The sequence below is a fragment of the Quercus lobata genome, chromosome 11 (genome assembly GCF_001633185.2).
Source record: "Quercus lobata isolate SW786 chromosome 11, ValleyOak3.0 Primary Assembly, whole genome shotgun sequence".
In the NCBI taxonomy this organism is placed as follows: domain Eukaryota; kingdom Viridiplantae; phylum Streptophyta; class Magnoliopsida; order Fagales; family Fagaceae; genus Quercus; species Quercus lobata.
Window position 1 is genome coordinate 46,282,380 of NC_044914.1, and position 18,959 is coordinate 46,301,338.

An 18,959-nucleotide genomic window follows, 5' to 3' on the forward strand; every position below is an offset into this window, starting at 1 on the left:
ATCTTTTTTTTTCTTTTTCTTTTTTTTATGATCTATTCCAAAAAAATTTTGTATTCTTTAAAGTAATTAGTATTAAATCAACACAATGATCCGTTAATTTCTTTTTGAGGGAAATCATGGCCAAGAAGTTGACAAAAACCTCTTTGTAAATATGCTTTTCTTATTTCAACTTGATCATTAGGATGAAAAAATGAGACATTTTCTCATAGCCTATGATCTGAAAGAAAATTATTAAAGTCAACACGGTTTTGCTTAGAATATTAATCTTGCAATACAGGTGATTTCTTTATAAGAAATTTATTCATGGTGCAAAATAATAAAGGGTAAACTATAAGTTCATTCAATATATTCAATTTAGGCATTCAACTGTTATATTAATCATATTCAATAAAGAATTCAAGCATTACTTGATTTAGTTCATATGCGTATGTACAAAATATATCACATAAATCCAACAAATTCAGCTAAAAACTAAAATAAACACTAATAGACTAAAAGGTGTCTTTTGAGAACACAATTTAAAAATCACAATTAGGGTCTATTAGGAATTTGTTTATTTTGCTGAAACTGAAAACTTTTTACTGAAAGTATGCTGAAATAGTACAGTGAGACCCATGAATAGTACCAAAAAATGCAATGGGGCCCATAAATAGTAGTAAAAATAAGCTAAATAGTAAAATAAACTAACTTTTAAATTTGGAGCCAAACGAATACTTAGATGAAATCTCTTCCCTCACAAATAGGAGAGCAAGCAAGTCATCAAGACTAGAAATAGTAGCATTATAAATATTTTCAATGTAAAATTGATGGGTAATGGTAAAGTCAGTGGGTGGTTGGGATAGATAATGAAACAAATTGGACTTTATCACTTGATTTTATTTTGGCACAAGGCACAAAGCACATCCATCCATAATACATGGCTCAAGTGTGGACGAAGTCTGTCCTCTTGAAACAACAATTTTATTATTATTTTTTCAATTTGTATTAAAATTTTTGATATAAAAGTATTAAAAACCTCATAGATTCACTTCCAAAAAAAAAAAAAAAAATTGGTTGGTCACTTGATGTGATACTGATTACAAGTCTTTTGTAGTTTGTACTACAATTGTTGATACATTGTTAACAACTTATTAGCATTATTTGAACAACAGGGACAAACTGGGATCCTTAAAACATTTTCCTTCTTTCAATTATTATGCTCCACATAGATATTAAAAGCGTTACTTTATCGAATGGATCCAAAACATTTTCTTAAAAATAACCACAAAAAACAAAAAGGGTACTAAGTGTTCATTTGGGAACAACTTAAACATTTGATTTGGGCTTTTGGGCTAAATTGTATTTGTTTGGGCAATTTTTTAGAAGTGTTACGTTCGCAACATTTTCACGACATTTTTACAACAAATCCTAGATGAGCAGTTTTTACTAGTTCTAATTTAAACCTACCACAGAAATCACTTTTTTATCTACCAATAACAACCAGTAACAACTTACTACTTAAGATTTATTTGTAAAACTGTTGTGAAAATGTTGTAAAAATTGTTTTTTTTTTTTTTTTGAAATTCTTTGGTTCAACCTTCAACGGACCAAAATTTTGGAGGGATCAAATTTTATTTTTAATGGACTCAAAATTTTATTTAGGGTGTTCAAATTTTTTCAAGGTGGTCAAGATTTTTTTCTAGGGTGGTCAACAACCCATATTAATTTAAAATTCAAAAATTTTAAGGTATTTAAATAAAAATAAAATAAAAAAATCAATTCAGGGTGGTCATGTGACCACCCTGAGTAACATGTAGAGCCGCCAGTGTTAGAACTTGATGAAGAGTTTGAATCCATTGTAGGATCAACTTTACTTGTTCCAAAAAGAGGGTTGTTGATTTGAATCTTCTTTGAAGCCATACGACTTCAAAAGATATGACAAATTGATGAAGAAGAGATGAGAGGCAGAGATGTTCCCACCGAGCATGCCAGAAATTTGTAAACACAAATTTTCTCAATTGCAGAAAATCAAACAATTGAAAAGAAATATGGTTTGCAAATATAAATTTGTATTGAAGAATAATGAGTACAATCTCTATTTCAATTCTTTTACAAAAGAATACCCTCTAATTCTATCTTCTTTGAACTAGACTCGAACAAGAAATCTTCTTGACTTTAGTTGGAAGATGGATTGATCGGTCTTGACAATAAATCTCTAGCTTTGAGCTTATTAGAGATTTATTGTCCTTCAAGTTCTTCAAGCTCTTCAAATGTTTTTCAAGTTCTTCAAAGATTCTTCGAAAAGAATTTCTCCAGAGCTTGGGCCTCTTGAAAACTTGGTGTTGGAAATAAGCGGGAATGTCCTCTATTTATAGTGGTTTCAGAGGATAAACTCCACTTTGAATTGATATGCTTGAAAAGATGTAGTAGACTCTTGATTGGCCAAAATTTTCTTAGAGATAATTATCTCTATTTATCTATTTTGATAAAGATCATATTTTGATAGAGATAATAATCAATAAAGATAAATAATTATCTCTATTTAATTTATTCATTTTAATAAAGATAATTATCCATCAATTTTGAATAGAAATTTATCTTTATCTTTTATTTTAATAAAGATAATTGTCCATAAACTTTGAATAGGGGATTTATCTTTATCTTGTGGGCCAAGTGACACATGGCAAATTTCAATATGCCAATGTAACATCAATTTGGATGACACATGTCATCATTTGATTTAACTAATTTAATGGCATATTAGTTTAGAATTTGTCACTAAACTTTGATGTGGCATTTTATAATTTGCTTAAAATTTTTCCTCCTACAACATCATTAATACTATATAACAAAATGAGTATTATATATGAGTCTTAAAAAAATAAAAATAAAAATAAAAATTCAAATGAAATTACCAAGTATCCACGCATCGTGCGGGAAATTATCTAGTAATATTGAAAGATTCATTCCAAGTTTGGGAAATTTGATTGGGAGTTTAAGCACACAAGATGATTCTAATTATGAGAAATACCAGTGAAAATGGTAGCTTGGCAAATCTAGAATGCTAATAAACTTTCTTCTCTGAATTTTTTGTAAGTCACCATCTTGCCTCCTTTCACAGATCGTGGTGCACATGACACACTTGCCACTCAAATGGAACAAGACAAACCTTGGCTCACATGATAGATTGCCCGAATACAGGCAGATCATATATATATATATATATATATATATATATATATTATTCACTTGCATATAATTGAATTACTTTTATGTGCCATTCTACATTGTTATTTCGGAGCCTAGTTGTTATGACGAGTGAAGGCCAAAAATTGGTAGTATGTGTATCTTCAAACTGTAGGACATGCTCTTCTTGTTAATAATATATCCTTTTCTTGATGTGGTTTTTTATAGGTTCTAGGAAGGATTTAGGCAGTACATGAGTAAGTTTGGTGAACTAGAAAATATAATAATGGTGATAAAGTTACTATAATAATGGCTTTTATGGTAAAGAGGTATTTTATTTGCATTTTTTAATATTTTGTATTGTATTATACAACTCTAGCAGTTTGGTTTGGATGATGATATAGTTAATATACCATTGGCGGCTCTACATGTTACTTAGGGTGGTCACATGACCACCCTGAATTGATTTTTTTTTTAAATACCTTAAAAAATTTTAATTTTTAATTAATATGGGTTGTTGACCACTCTAGAAAAAAAAATCTTGACCACCCTGAAAAAACTTGAACACCCTAAATAAAAATTTGAGTCCATTAAAAATAAAATTTGATCTCTCCAATAGTTTGGTCCGTTGAAGGTTGAACCAAAGAATTTCAAAAAATGCAATTTTTACAACATTTTCACAAATAAATCTTAAGTAGTAAGTTGTTACTAGTTGTTATTAGTGGATAAAAAAGTAATTTCTGTGGCAGGTTCAAATTAGAACTAGTAAAAACTGCTCATCTAGGATTTGTTATAAAAATGTCGTGAAAATGTTGCGAATGTAACACTTATAAAAATTGTCCAAACAAATACAATTTAGCCCAAAAGCCCAAATCAAATGTTTAATTTGTTCCCAAATGAACACTTAGTACCCTTTTTGTTTTATGTGGTTATTTTTAAGAAAATGTTTTGGATCCATTCGACAAAGTAACGCTTTTAATATCTATGTAGAGCATAATAATTGAAAGAAGGAAAATGTTTCAAGTATCCCAGTTTGTCCCTGTTGTTCAAATAATGCTAATAAGCTGTTGACAATGTATCAATAATTGTAGTACAAACTACAAAAGACTTGTAATTAGTATCACATCAAGTGACCAAACAATTTTTTTTTGGGAAGTGAATCTATGAGGTTTTTAATCCTTTTATATCAAAAATTTAAATACAAATTGAAAAAATAATAATAAAATTGTTGTTTCAAGAGTACAAACTTCATCCACGCTTGAACCACGTATTATGGATGGATGTGCTTTGTGCCTTGTGCCTTGTGCCAAAATAAAATCAAGTGATAAAGTTCAATTCATTTCATTATCTATCCCAACCACCCACTAACGTTACCATTACCCATCAATTTTACATTAAAAATATTTATAATGCTACTGTTTCTAGTCTTGCTGACTTGCTTGCTCTCCTATTTGCAAGGGAAGAGAATTCATCTAAGTGTATGTTTGGCTCCAAATTTAAAAGTCAGCTTATTTTTCTATTTAGCTTATTTTTACTACTATTTATGGGCCCCATTGCACTTTTTGGTACTATTCATGGGTCCCACTGTACTATTTCAGCGTACTTTCAGTAAAAAGTTTTCAATTTCAGCAAAATAAGCGAATCTCAAATAGATCCTAATTGTAATTTTTAAATTGTGTTCTCAAAAGACACACATTTTCAAATGGCTAGTCTATTAGTGTTTATTTTTGTCTTTAGCTAAATGTGTTGGATTTATGTGATATATTTTGTACATACGCATATGCACTAAATTAAGTAATGCTTGAATTCTTTATTGAATATGATTAATATAATAGTTGAATGCCTAAATTGAATATATTGAATGAACTTATAGTTTGCACTTTATTATTTTGTACCATGAATAAATTTCTTATAAAGAAATCACCTGTATTGCAAGATTAATATTCTAAGCAAAATTGTGTTGACTTTAATAATTTTCTTTCAAATCATAGGCTATGAGAAAATGTCTCGTTTTTTCATCCTAATGATCAGGTTGAAATAAGAAAAGCATATTTACAAAGAGGTTTTTGTCAACTTCTTGGCCATGATTTCCCTAAAAAAGAAATTAATGGAGCATTGTGTTGATTTAATACTAATTAGTTTAAAGAATACAAAAATTGGTTGGAATATGTAAGGTTGAATTTAATCAACCATCTTGTTGGCTTTATTCCGTGCCAAATTTGCTTGTATTTCAGCAATTAGTAACCCTGCATTTAGGTGGGATTCTTGTAAGGGTAGTAAGTGAGATAGTGTGAAGAAATGCTCAAGAGTGTGCAAGAAAAACAGAGACTCGCGACTGGATCTCGCGGGTGACTCGCGGCTGCAAGCCAGCAGAAGCTGCACACGTGCCAGGCATGCCAAAAGTTGAAGCGTCATGCTAGCTGGAGCACTACAGGATAAAATAGGACAACTGGCCGTTCAATTATCTCGTGACTGGAACTCGCGACTCAGTCAAGCGGCAAGGCCAAGCTGCGAGTCAGCCCTGTTTTGAAAAACCTGACTCTTCACATTCCATTCTCACCCTAATATAAATACCCTTTATACCCACGAAAGAATGAGAGCTTCCAGAGAGAATTTTGAGAAAGAAACCCTAGAGAAGAACAAGATTGATTCATCCACAATCTTCACATAAGAGACTTTTCAAATTCCTCTACTCTCTTTCTCTCCATTGTTAAATCCTTGAGAGGCTTTTTACCAAAACTTTTTCTCACCATATCCATTACTGTGAGAGGGTTGTTTGGTGTTTTTGGGAAGCAGTTAGAAAAGAACTAATTTCACATTGGTTGATGCTATGGTCAAGTAGCGGAATCCGGGAAGTTAGAAAAGAAATAGGTTTGACGAAACCTCGTTGGAGCAAGAAGCTTGGAGGGCTTAGGTACACTGGGTAGATTAGGCTTGGAGGGTCTATTATTATTCATATATCCCAACTACATTTTCTAGCGGATTACTTACCGCTTGGAGAGCGATAGAGAGGTTTTACACCGAGAGTTTCGGTTTCCTCTTCGATAACACATCGTTGTGTTGTCCTTGTGTTTGCATCTCTCTTCCCTTAATCTTTGCCTTTTATTTTATGTTGTGGATGTGATTTTCATTGGCTTAGATTGTTCACCAATTCTATTTATAGCTTGTGTTCATTTTCCGCACACTTATTGTTTGTTATAAAGCTTGAATTGGTATTTTAGTTATTGGGGGTCTAAACGTTCAAGGGTGTTTTATACACTATTTGAAATTTTAGAATAGATCATAAAAAAAAAATGATGTATTTTGTTTATATTGTTACTTATTAGGCAAGATGTTCGTAATTGGATGGGAGATCAGTAGTTTAATGACTGTTTGGTTGTATACATTGAAAATGATGTATTTGATAGAATTGATAATGAAACTATCACACATCAATTTAGTTTATGGTTTTCTTCCATGCTATCTATGTGTGGGAGTGCACCATCAGGTACACTGTTAGGACATATGTGTTTCACTTGTTAAGAACATATGTCATGATTTTATGAAATTGGCTTATCCTTTAACAAAACGCACTTTACTTGTATTTGGGTAGATTTAGGATGTTTTAAATACTTCAAGAAACCTTGTTGTAAGATCAAGTATTGAAACTTTCAAGTCTATTCAAGAAAACAAGTTCAGTGTGCAAAACCATTAAAGCTCAACAGCTGCATCTATCGAGCTTAAGGAAGCTGTTCTACATTCGATGTGCTCGACACCTTCTCGATAGCTGCTCAACACCTGCTATCTATCGAGGTTTAAGATTTTCAGAATTTCAATCTGATTTTCTTAGTATCCGTGAATGTGTCTTTGGGCCTTCTTTTCTCCTAAACCTAGACATTTTAGAGGATTAGTTTAAGGGTCGTCAATGTGTTCACAAGTTGCACAAGCTTTGAGCAAACTCTGTTCAAGCAAATTGTGACCGGAAACGAAGTTCTTGCCCTAGTTCATCTCTTTCTCTTGAAGAAGTTGCTGTGTATGTGCACCGTAGGATTTTGTAACCAAGCATCTTCTTAATCTTCATCGTTTGAATGAACTGAAGAACTTTGCAACCAACAACCTTCTTTGTTGGTGATTAAAGTCGCGTACTGGGATCCGCACAATTGGTTAGTCACGTACTAGGAGTCGTGCATCAGAAAGGGGAACTGTCACTACAGAATAAGTCCAATTGGGTATTGGGGTAAGGGTTCAACTGTAGGTTGGTAAGGTACTGGGATTCCTTTACTTGTAATAGTGGTGACCTGAAAATCACCTGGTGGGATTTTTGCTGTTAGGTTTTCCCCATTCGTAAACAAATCACCGTGTTATTTATTTTCCGCTGCATTATTAGCTTATTGGTGATTTGTTTGTGCTACCATGCGTTTACATGATAAATTGATTAATTAATAACTTGGCTAATTAATTAATTAATTTCTATCACAAGGGGTCATTCAGTTTGTAGCCTATCATACACAATTCAATGTAAACATTCATCTCTAGTCTAGAAAAAAAAAAAGGGTAAATAATCATCAGTTGAATTATTTCCATTTAAAACAGATTTTGGATGCATGTTTGATTCGATAACTTAGGAAAAATAATAATTAATAGGAGTTTCTTTGAATATATTATGTTGAACCTATGACTATAAATAGAATCTAGATAAATTTCAAAGAAACTACTACGCATTTACAGGTTAATATAAAGGAAAAACAGAAACCTTGAGATAGAAGACAAGTAGTTCATCATCTTTGTCTAAGTCCCCCCACATCACCATTCACATCCAATAAATCAATACGAACTACAAATCACAAACATAGAAAACTCATCAAATTTTCCCCACAAGTAAAACTATAGTACAAATACAAAATAAGTTTGTCACTGAATCCTTAACATTGAAACAGTAAGCAACAGAAATTAATAGATAAGAGAGAGCTTTAAAAAAGAGCATCAAGAACCCTCGTTTCCACCTTCATGTTTGTGTATTGAATTGATGTTAGTTACATTGAAAACTATACATAAAATAAAAACCCATAAACAATTTCATCTAGAATAAGAAAATTTTGTTTTTCCAATTTTAACTAACAAATCAAATGGCAAAGCTATATCAGGGGAAGGAAAAGAATTGAAACAAAAACATGCCAACAGACTACCTGGATGTTCATGGCCTTCATGATGTACTTAAGTTGTTCATGGCTTTCTTGTTAGACTCAAGCTGGTTTCCTAGACAATAAAAGTTTATAAAATTTTCACACTATAACACTCCCCAAAATTCTCCGAATTTGAAACAATATTCTAACTGCTAAATTTATGTACTAAAACCCCAATAACTTGCTCAAAATTTAAAAAATTAACAAAATCCTTTTTGGGTAAACTCTATAAAATAATCAAATTTAAGGGGAAGAGAGAGATTTATTGTGCACAAAATCCCTAAAAAACTCGAGCCTTGAGGAACTTACAGCTAAAAATTATAAAAATTGAAACCCAAAAAAAAAAAAAAAGTAAAAATCTCATTTAGCCAAGCATAACATAATATTGAACTTCTCCAACTAACATACTGCATATATAGTAGTACATTCTTTTTGTTCAAGATTTTTTTTTTCTACTAACATACTCCAAGTTTATAACATGTTTAAGTGGTTGACTATACATGGTATAATGGAGACTTTTTGTTCACAATTTTTTATATGAACTTATCATTTTTTTTCTACAACTCACATAAATTATTTTAATAAATCTTGAAATTGAGTATGCAATGTATTATCTTTTAGGTAAAAAAAGCATATATTAAAGAAACTAAAAGGGTTTTTGGTACCGCATTTTAAACAACATATTTTAGTATTTAAACAACATTATATGTATTTTTACACACTTTTCACCCACACGTATTTCCAAAAAATACAAACAACATTACTAGAACAACATTACTAAATGGGTCCTAAGTCCTTATGAATCGACTCCAAGAGCATTGGAGTTTTCAAACTCTATAAAAAAATTAAAGATGAGGGTGAACCTCATACAAAATTGAGTGTTTTCCTTTTTCCTTTGTTTTTTTAAATTTTATTTTTTGAATAGCTTCTAGGCATTTTCTTATGCATATGGAATTTTGCACATATGGAGCCCACTTGGGAAAAAGCAACTAAAGTTGGGTGGTCAAAGAAAATAGAAGAAGAAAGTGACAGAAAAAGGAGTAAAGCATAATCTTACAAATTACCAATCACAATTTTTTTTTTTTTCAAATACTCATTTATTATCTCGTTAAATTAGCACTAATCACATTTATTATCACATCTATTAATAATTTTTTTAATAAAATTTGTATTATTTTTAATATTTTAAAAAAATAAAGATATTATTGTTCAACTTCAATTACGTATTCCCATATTACAAAGTGACATTATTTTTCAATTTCAATAAATTGTGATATTGAGTGAGTGCATTTTGTATTAGATTCCGTGTGTAAGTGGCTCTTACCTTCCAGGTGTTTTCCTAGCATTTTCCGTTTTCTTTTTTTTCTTTTTTCCTTTTTTTTTGAATAGCTTCCAAGTATTTTCCTGTGGATACGGAAGTTTGCGCAGAGGGAGCCCACATCCACGTGAAAAATAACAAAAGTTGGCTTTCACAATAAATATTAAATTATATAGGGTAAATTATAAGTTTGGTCCTTAACATTTGCATTGAATGTCAATTTGGTCCCTAACGTTTTTAAATGCATCAATTTAGTCCATAACCTTTTGATGTTGTGTCAAAATGATTCCTGCCGTTAAGTGATGGATGGAAAATACTGAGGTGACTAACGGTCAAAATAAAAAATTATTATTATGCCATGTTAGATGACATGCGTACTGTTACTTGGAATAAATTTTTATTTTTAAAAAAAAGTTTTTGTTAAAATTGGGATCTCAAAATCGTTGTACTCCATACAAGCGACCTATGATCATCTAAATTCTAAAGTTTCAATGTTGAGAATGTGGATCTCTCAATTGCTTTCCAATTAGACTACAAGTCACCAAGAAAGTCTTAAAGCTTTGGAATAACTTGTTGGTTCTTGTTGGTTTTGGCAATCAAACTTGGGCCAAAATGGGCATTTGTCCCTTTCACCCAAAAGATGTAGCAAAATGCCCCTATTCTGAAACTATCTAGCAAAATGCTCCTGTTTTGAAACTCGATTTTTAGAAAATCGAGTTTCAATGTAAAACTCAATTTGATGAAAATCGAATTATTTGGAAAAATTCACATGCAACTCGAGTTCCATAATTTTTTTTTTTTTTTTTTTTTAAAGTTTGATTGCCTATAACTTGATTTTTAGAAAACTGAGTTTCAAAACAAGGGCATTTTGCTACATCTTTTGGGTGAAAGGGGCAAAAGCACATTTTTGCCAAGTGTAAGAAAAGAAGGAATCGGCAAGGTTTTGTGCTTCACTTCCTTTGGCTTGAATTTCTCCTTCTGAGCGTAGAACACTGGGGAGGGTTTGGTTAATCAACAATGAAAAATGATTATAATTAATAGATTTATTTAGACATGGCAAAACGTGCGGGTCGGGTCGGGTTCGGGTCGGGTCAATCGGGTCACGGGTCAAACGGGTCACGGGTCAAAAACGGGTCATTTTAAGCGGGTTGAAATCGGGTTCGGGTCAATCGGGTTACGGGTCGGGTCGGGTTGGGTCGGGTTGACCCGTATTTTTCACATGAAATTTTTTTTTATTTTTTTTATTTTTTTTATAAAGAAAACAATATGTATTTGCCATTTGGATAGTTATGCAACATATTACTTGATGTAAAATGCATTATTTTGAATTCACTACTTATATCAAGAATAAACTCAGTTAAACTTATTAATATTTATTCAATAATTTTAAAATTATACAAATCCTAACATTGCTATTTAAAACAAAACAACACAAAGATAAGTAAAACAAATATACAAGTTTTATTTTTACACAATATCAACATTCCAAAAAAAAAATTACAAATGACTTATTGGATAACTCATTTGATAAAGAATAAAAACATATAAGAAAGTTACAATTTTAAAAATTAATTTTATAATCTATTATCAATTGTGGTTGACACTCTATTTCAATTTGAGATATACATTAAAGTTTGATTGCTTACTTATTTATACCTAGTCTCTTTTATGATGATCATATCATTGTTAAGCAGCACACACTCTAGGAAATATCATAATTTATTTTGAAAAGCTGTTTATTTTGAACATAAATTGTTAAAAAATAGATCTAAGCATTCATAATTTATGCTAATTTGATACTTTGGCTTTACTATTTTCACACTTGTGAATGTGTCTCACACATATCTACAATTTTAAATCTGTTTTTAACTTTACTGTAACCAGATTATCTTAGCATGTACTTTGCTATTTGATATCTAAAAATCTTTACTCATTACAGAATACTCAACCATTTATTTTTCAATTAATTTGCATACAGTTATGTAAATGTATCAATTGTTTCCTTAAAACTCATAATAAACAATTAAACTAATATTGTCTTAATTTCACTATTTTTTTTTACCCAAAAAAAAAAGTTCTAAAAAAATGGTTCGGGTTCGGGTCGGGTCGCGGGTCGGGTCGGGTTGACCCGCACAAAACACGGGTCGGGTCACGGGTCAACCCGTTTTCCCTTCGGGTCAAAAAAATCGGGTTCGGGTCGGGTATTTTTCGGGTCGGGTCGGGTCGGGTCAGAAAATTCTGACCCGTTTTGCCATGTCTAGATTTATTCCATACATTTATCCTCACTTACACCCCACTTGAGCAGCGCCACAGCTGTCTAACAGTAGCTTTAAAAGCTTCCTTATTGTAATTTTTATTGATCTGAAGTTTTACTAGAACACTAAACTGAGCACGCCTTTGGGAATATGCAACTTCAATTTAATCACCATTTCAACCCCTCATCTATCGATAAACAAAACCTCTTCCACATTTCCTCCACATCCGATTCCATTAAAAAATACTAATAGAAAACTATCCACTAGATCGAATAAAATACCTCAGACACAAAGTAGGACTCAAAAAGTAGAAAAGAAAAAGCAAGAAAAACCTATACCATGGCCTGATTGACAGACCTAGAAAGGTTTAAATCTTGTAAGAAACAAGTCTTTATAGAAATGAAAAGGAAAAATGCGCTAAAAGCACTATAAAAACAAACTTTAAAAAATTTGTAATATCCTTAACATCACTATTAAAAAAAATGCACAACCTTTAAAAATATATATACATATATATATATATATATATAATTTTATAAAAATTTTGGTCTTTAACCATGGGAAGTGCGGCCTTTTTCCCTAAAGGGAATTTTTTTTTTTTGGGTGGGGGCTTAGGCCTATGCCTAACTTGCCTAGGGTCAGCCTTGGACACTATTGACACCAATAATTTGAATGGCAAATCATTTGATCCATATAATACTAAGGGATTCTTATAATACCAAAATGTAGACTTTTGCTATATTGTACAACCACAGAAGCGTAAGGTTAATCCACCTTAAGAACTAATTCCATGAAATGAGTTTTAAAATACACCCCACCCCCCCCAAAAAAAAGCTAAAGATATAGCATCACAAGATGAAACAAATAAATATTGCAACAAAAGCTTTTATTTCAGCCTAATCAAAAAGATAACAGTGGACGGGAGCCTGGAGATGAGCCTACACCACTGTCCACACCTGACATTGTTGATGTAGAAATGACATCCCATTGCTTGTACATTTCAGTTCTGGGATATTCAAACTCTTCATGGTTTTGTTGAACATTAGGAGTTTTTTGCAATGTTTGGACTGCCTCCAATTGCATTGCAACTTCTTTCATTGTAGGTCGTTTCTTCCTGTTTATATTCAAGCACATTTTTGCAAGGTTTGCAACTGCTATGATTTCTTCTTGTATAGCATCCTTCATAACTTGAGCATCGATAATATCAAACAATTTGTTCTCCTCCATTGAATGAATGAAATACGTGGCTAAACTTCTGCATTCTTTTGTCCTTGTAGAAGAAATCGTTTTTTCTCTAGTTAAGAGCTCAACAAGGACAACACCAAAACTATAAACGTCACTCTTTTCTGTAAATTGACTTGATTGTAAATACTCAGGGTCCAAATATCCAAAAGTGCCCTGTACTACAGTGGTTAGGTGAGTTTGATCAACAGCAATGGATCTTGAAGTCCCGAAATCTGCTACTTTTGCTCTATACTTATCATCTAAGAGAATGTTTGTAGTCTTAATGTCTCGATGGTAAATGGGTGTAGAAGCTGCTAAGTGTAAGTAGAAAAGAGCTCCTGCAACTTCTGTAGCAATTCGTAAGCGGATATTCCATGTTACTAGAAACTCCTCATTTTGTTCATAGAGATATTGGGATAGAGTTCCATTAGGAATGAATTCATAAACTAGTAGAGGAACTTCTGTCTCCAAACAACAACCAAGTAGTTTAACCACATTCCTATGGTTAATTTGTGAAAGAATGACAACTTCATTAATGAATTCTTCAAGTTTTCCTTCATCAATTACCTTTGACTTTTTAACTGCAACAATTTTCCCATCTATTAACATACCTTTATAAACAGTGTCTTGTCCTCCTTGACCAAGAATTCTATTCACATTAAAATTGTCAGTGGCCTTTTCCAAATCCTTTGAATTAAACAATTTGGTGGTTTTCTCAACAGTCACTTCACTTGAAGACAATTGTTTTTGTAATAATAAACCACCATTTTGTTTGAAGAACTTCTCCTTGCGCTTAATATTCTTCCTTTTTTTTACCACTTTGTATGACCACCATCCACCAATAAACAGAAATAATAGCCCAATGCCTGTGCTAATACCTAGTTAACACAATGAAATGAGAAAGATTACTCCTAGTAAAGCTTATAATAGTGTTGAATAAAATAGAGACAACTTCTTCGAACACCAAACAACTTCTTCAAACGCCAAAAGGCTAGACCAAAAATCCCGTGACAAAAGTATGTTAACTCACATTGACAAGTAGTAATCAAAGAGAATGATACTAATACAGTAAAAGTGGATTGTATATGGAGGATACAAGATAACAGAAAAGAAGTTTAATTAGCAAAAAAAAAAATAAATGATAATAGAAGAATGAGCATTAAGATCTAAAGGGTCCAACATACCTCAAGAGCCAAGACCAATCGAAAGCATATAATAGTTTTGAATAAAATAGAGACAACTTCTTTGAACGCCAAAAGGCTAGATTAACTATTTCATGACAAAAGTATGTTTACTTGCATTGACAAATAGTAATAAAAGAGAATAATACTCTAAAATTCTTGGAAAATTTGTCGAGCATTCGCATAAATTCTTTCAAGTTTGCTTTTGGGTCATCTTCATTTTTTTTTTTTTTTTTGGGAGTAAATAAAAATAACTTGTGGCATCTTCATAATAATACCATTTGTTAGTAACTAGCTAGTTTGTGGACGAAATGTATAGGAAATGTTTAAAAATGACTTGATTCAAGGGAGTCACCCCTAAAGAAGTATTAAAGATGTAAAAAGATTAAGAGACAAAGGAGAAACAGTAAGCAACAATTGGGTTATTATTCTTCATTCAATATTATCCCTATGCCTTTACCATTTGGAGTTCCGAACTCATTTGCCTATTTCTGGTAAATCTTTTTTCAATTATTGTAGATCTCAAAGAGGGAAAAAGGACATACCTATTATGATAATTTTGTTGCAAGACTTCTGATCTAAAACTGGATCACAATAGTATTGCCCAGGAACATTTACACAGTGATATCGAAGATCGTAAAAATTACATAATTCGAGATTTGTGCATTCGTCAATATCTGACATAGTTGTAATAACAAACACAACATTAGAACAGATATTCAAAATTATCAACAATAAAACACGACAATGCAATATGTTGTAATTATCTCTCTCTCTCTCTCTCAAAAAAAAAAAAAAAACACGACAATTCAACATTGACATTCATCCAAAAAGTCATTTCCGCTGTAATGCTCAATTTGGGATTCAAAGCCTCAAATTAATCCATCTTATATTTGATGAATGTTCAACTTCCTTTGAAAAATAGTGCTACAAATTTTAATAGTAGAGTTTTAAATGCTATTTCGTGCCTATGAAAGTGAATTTGGTGCGTAGAACCATCATTGACAACCCAGTTTGGGACCACTGCAAACAAGTGCTAGAAATAGCGCTACAAGCCCTATAGACATGCCAAGAGCTTAATCGATATGGAACCAGCAAAACCAAGTTCAGTTGCACCAACCTAGCTACAGTCCCCATCAGATTGCCTCTATGGCGAAAGATCGACTTGTAGAATTTTTGGTGGTACAAACCACCTCCTCGGCCTCATCCTCCAATGACATGGATTCACTGGAGACCACCGATGGGTGTGATAAAGATAAATTTTGACGGGGCTATTTTCTCAAAGGAGCATAAATTAGGGATTGGAGTGGTGCTTAAAGAAAACCGAGGTTCGTTGTTGGCCTCTCTATTACGGCAGCAATCCTAGGTTTACAGTCCCTGGAGATTGAAACGATTGCGACATCTTTGGCTCTTCAGTTTGTTTCGGATTTGGGGTTCACCCAGGCAGTTTTAGAGGGAGATTCTTAGGTACTAATAACCGCCTTGATCAACGATAGTACTTTCTTGTCCTCTAATGGTTTGTTGATTGATAGTGTAAGGTTTGGTGCTAGACTTTTTACTCAATTATATTACTCTCATATTAAGAAAGAAGGTAACAAGGTTACTTATAATTTAGCTCGATGTGCTTTAAGTATTTCGGATTTTGTAGTGTGGATGGAGGATGTTCCACCACATTTTCTTTTTGATTTTCAAGCTGACATTCTTGGTTTTTCTTGATGAAAAGCATTATGTTTTCCCTAAAAGAAAGTTTTAAATGCTATTTTGAATGATGTGTCTGAAGAAGAAATTAGGAGGATATCAACTGTTGCTGTGATAGGCAAGCATTTAGTTAGACATATTAGCAACTTTCGTCATTAAAAAATGATGATAAGGACCAAAATGAAAACTTATTGAAAGAATTAGGCTAAAGTGCAAAATACACCCCTTAATTTTTGGGTATTTTGATTTTGTCTCTTATAGTTTCAAAATTTTGACCTGCTCTCCTAATGTTAAAGTGTCACTTTGATTGGCACCCCCTTTGTTGAAACTCGTGATGATGTGTCTGTTAAGTGACCTCAATTTTCTACTTGTATTAGTTAATCCAATCAAATATTGCTATGTCAATTAATTATGCCACATCAGTTAAATAATATTAGAAACCTTGTAAAAATTAAAATAATTGTGTAACTGCACGGATCTCCTTTAGGTGTTGAAATACATAAAATAAGTTTATATGACACTTAACGGAAAATATGGACAAAGGAACTGTTGATGCATAAAGGAATAAAACTTTAGGGGGTAAAATCCAAATACCTCCAAATTTAAGGGAGTAAAATCCAAACACCTTCAAACTTTAGAGAGTAAAATTCAAATTCAGAAACTTCAAGGTGTAAAATCAAAACACTTCCAAATTTTAGAAGGTAAAATCCAAATTCTAAAAATTTAAGGTGTAAAATCCAAATACCCCCAAACTTTAGGAATGTAATTTGCAATTTAACCTACTTTAAAATTTAATTTACTTGCAATAGTCAAATGCACATTATGCTCATTCACAAGAAGGTTTACTTAAGTTGAAAGTTCAAGAGGAAATTGAGAGGGAAAAAGGGCTAAGACTCGGGAGGATATAAGGCATGGTCGTTTACTTATTTCATTAGTCCACTTTCTATATATAATAATAATATTTTTTTTTTGAGAATCAATAATAATAATAATAATAATTTGATAAGCTTAAAAAAAGGAAGAGAAGTAGAAGAAATAAATATACTTTGTCAAACTCCTTTTTTTTTCCCCTAAGATTATCAAACATAATTTTTGACAAATGACGTACCAAAATAAAATTTTTTTGGAACACAATATTTGTCACACATGTCCTAATTGTGACACAAAAATATATCTACAGACTTTGATATACCCAAAATGAAATTTTGTGACAACATCAAAATTAATTAATTTAATCATTTTTATTGGTCTATGAAAATGAAACACACATTTAATTTATTTATAAATAAATAGAATCAATAGAGTGCGAGAAGTTTACCTTGACATCCATCAACAAGATAGGGATTTCCTTCAAAGCCGGAGTCGCAAGTACATTTAAAAGTCGTACTCATATTACCCAATAACGAAGAACCATTTGCAAACTGACAGGTTGAGTGAGATGAATTAGTTTCCTTTACAAGAGAAGATAAGGATTCATTTATTTCCCAATTTAATACCACAGGAACTTGAGACATTTTTCGGACTTCAAAGTGGTTTGTTAAATTTTCCTCGAACCACTTCTGATCTACCATGGAGCCATAATTGCAATCTTTGGCACTTGTAAAATTTCCGAACTTTCCCGATACACCTGCGGTAAACACATTGAGATCTAAAGGGATTGTGGTTTTGCAACAGTCGATTCCGTTGCAGCTGCTGATATTTGTCTGTATGGTGTCTTTCTTACAAACGGACATGCACCCACCAATTGTGCCATCACTGGATTTAAAAAGAGCCATGTTGCCACAACCCATGGCAATGAATATGTTTCTCGATTTTGAGAAAAAAAAGGGACTTGATGCTAAGTTCACATTTGCTGCGCTCTTAGTCGCATTCTTAGTCCCACTCTTAGGACACCACCATGACATAGGATAGTTGACGCGAAGTGTGCCCTCTAATGAAATGTCCAGCACCTCCAGATCTAATCTTCTCAAGAAAGGCTTGGGAGAGCCAAGAGTGTTGTTGCAATCTATCGCAAACGAATCGTCAATGAAGCAACCAGGTTCAATTCCAAAAGGGTATGGAATTGTAACTTTCCCACAAACTGCTGCTGCTCCACTACATGAACTGTTTCCCAAACCCACTGCTTTTATAAATACATTCATTGACCACAATAAAAACACCATTCCCACCGTCATTCCCATCTCTCTCTCTCTCTCTCTCTCTCTCTCTCTGATGATGATGATGATGAGTCTGTGTGAAACAGCAAGGCCAAGCCCTGGCTTCTTATGATAAGCCAAAAAAAAATATCTAGATATTTCTAAAGAAATTGCATAGAAGACCAAAGTCAACATGGAAGTTAGCAAAGAAGTTGCATAGACGAGTGTGGCTTTTAAATTGGACATTGATCCCATGACCTACAACTGTCGGTAGCTTTTAATTTGGAATTTCTCTACTATGGATGTTGTGGTTAAGGGTGTCTGTAGGCTGATTTGACGGGTTCATTTTAGTTAATAAATTTTTTATTAAAAAAAAACTTAAATTTGATATAAGATATAGACTAACCAAAAATGAAAAGTCAGCAAAGAAGTGTAGCTTTTAATTTGGAAATTGATCCCATGACCTACAACTATCGGTAGCTTTTAGTTTGGACTTTCTCTACTATGTATGTTGTGGTTAAGGGTAGAGGTGTCCAACCCAACCCGGAACCCGATCAATCCGAGCAACCCGCCCGAACCCGAACCGGCAACCGTCCGAACCGACCACTCCGACAGTCGGTGACGGGTTTCTGACCCCAAGACCCGACGCCGGCGGGTCGAGTGGCGGGTTTTCTTCTCCAAAACCCGAGCCACTCGACCCGACCGACGTTATATACAAATCTGGCAATATCCGGCGACATTCAAGCAAGATTTGGTGAGATCTGGCGACATTCAAGCGAGATTTGGTGAGATCCGGCGACATTTGAGGAGATCCAAGCGAG

The 18,959-nt window shown here is 32.7% G+C and overlaps 1 protein-coding gene across 2 annotated transcripts; it reads right to left on the reverse strand.

Moving 5' to 3' along the window:
- Positions 1-12,619: 12,619 nt before the first annotated feature.
- LOC115969523 (wall-associated receptor kinase-like 3) lies at positions 12,620-18,411 on the reverse strand. Of its 2 annotated transcripts, XM_031089191.1 has the most exons (3): positions 17,322-18,411; positions 14,851-14,982; positions 12,620-14,002 (listed from the first exon to the last, which is right to left on the reverse strand). In XM_031089191.1, the coding sequence occupies exons 1-3, from the start codon at positions 18,391-18,393 to the stop codon at positions 12,801-12,803; spliced, it is 2,406 nt and encodes an 801-aa protein (XP_030945051.1). In that variant the 5' UTR covers positions 18,394-18,411; the 3' UTR covers positions 12,620-12,800. The 2 variants fall into 2 exon arrangements, with proteins under 2 accessions (XP_030945051.1, XP_030945052.1); XM_031089192.1 differs by lacking the exon at positions 14,851-14,982.
- Between the last annotated feature and the right edge of the window lie 548 nt (positions 18,412-18,959).

What these genes read in the sequence shown, in the direction of transcription:
- LOC115969523 (XM_031089191.1), bottom strand. Translation starts at nt 18,393, where the DNA reads ATGGGATCAATGTCCAATTTAAAAGCCACACTCGTCTATGCAACTTCT. An exon ending in TCTTGTTGATGGATGTCAAG is followed by an intron (nt 14,983 to 17,321) that starts GTAAACTTCTCG and finishes CAACTATGTCAG; the next exon opens with ATATTGACGAATGCACAAAT. An exon ending in CAACAAAATTATCATAATAG is followed by an intron (nt 14,003 to 14,850) that starts GTATGTCCTTTT and finishes TGTGTTAACTAG; the next exon opens with GTATTAGCACAGGCATTGGG.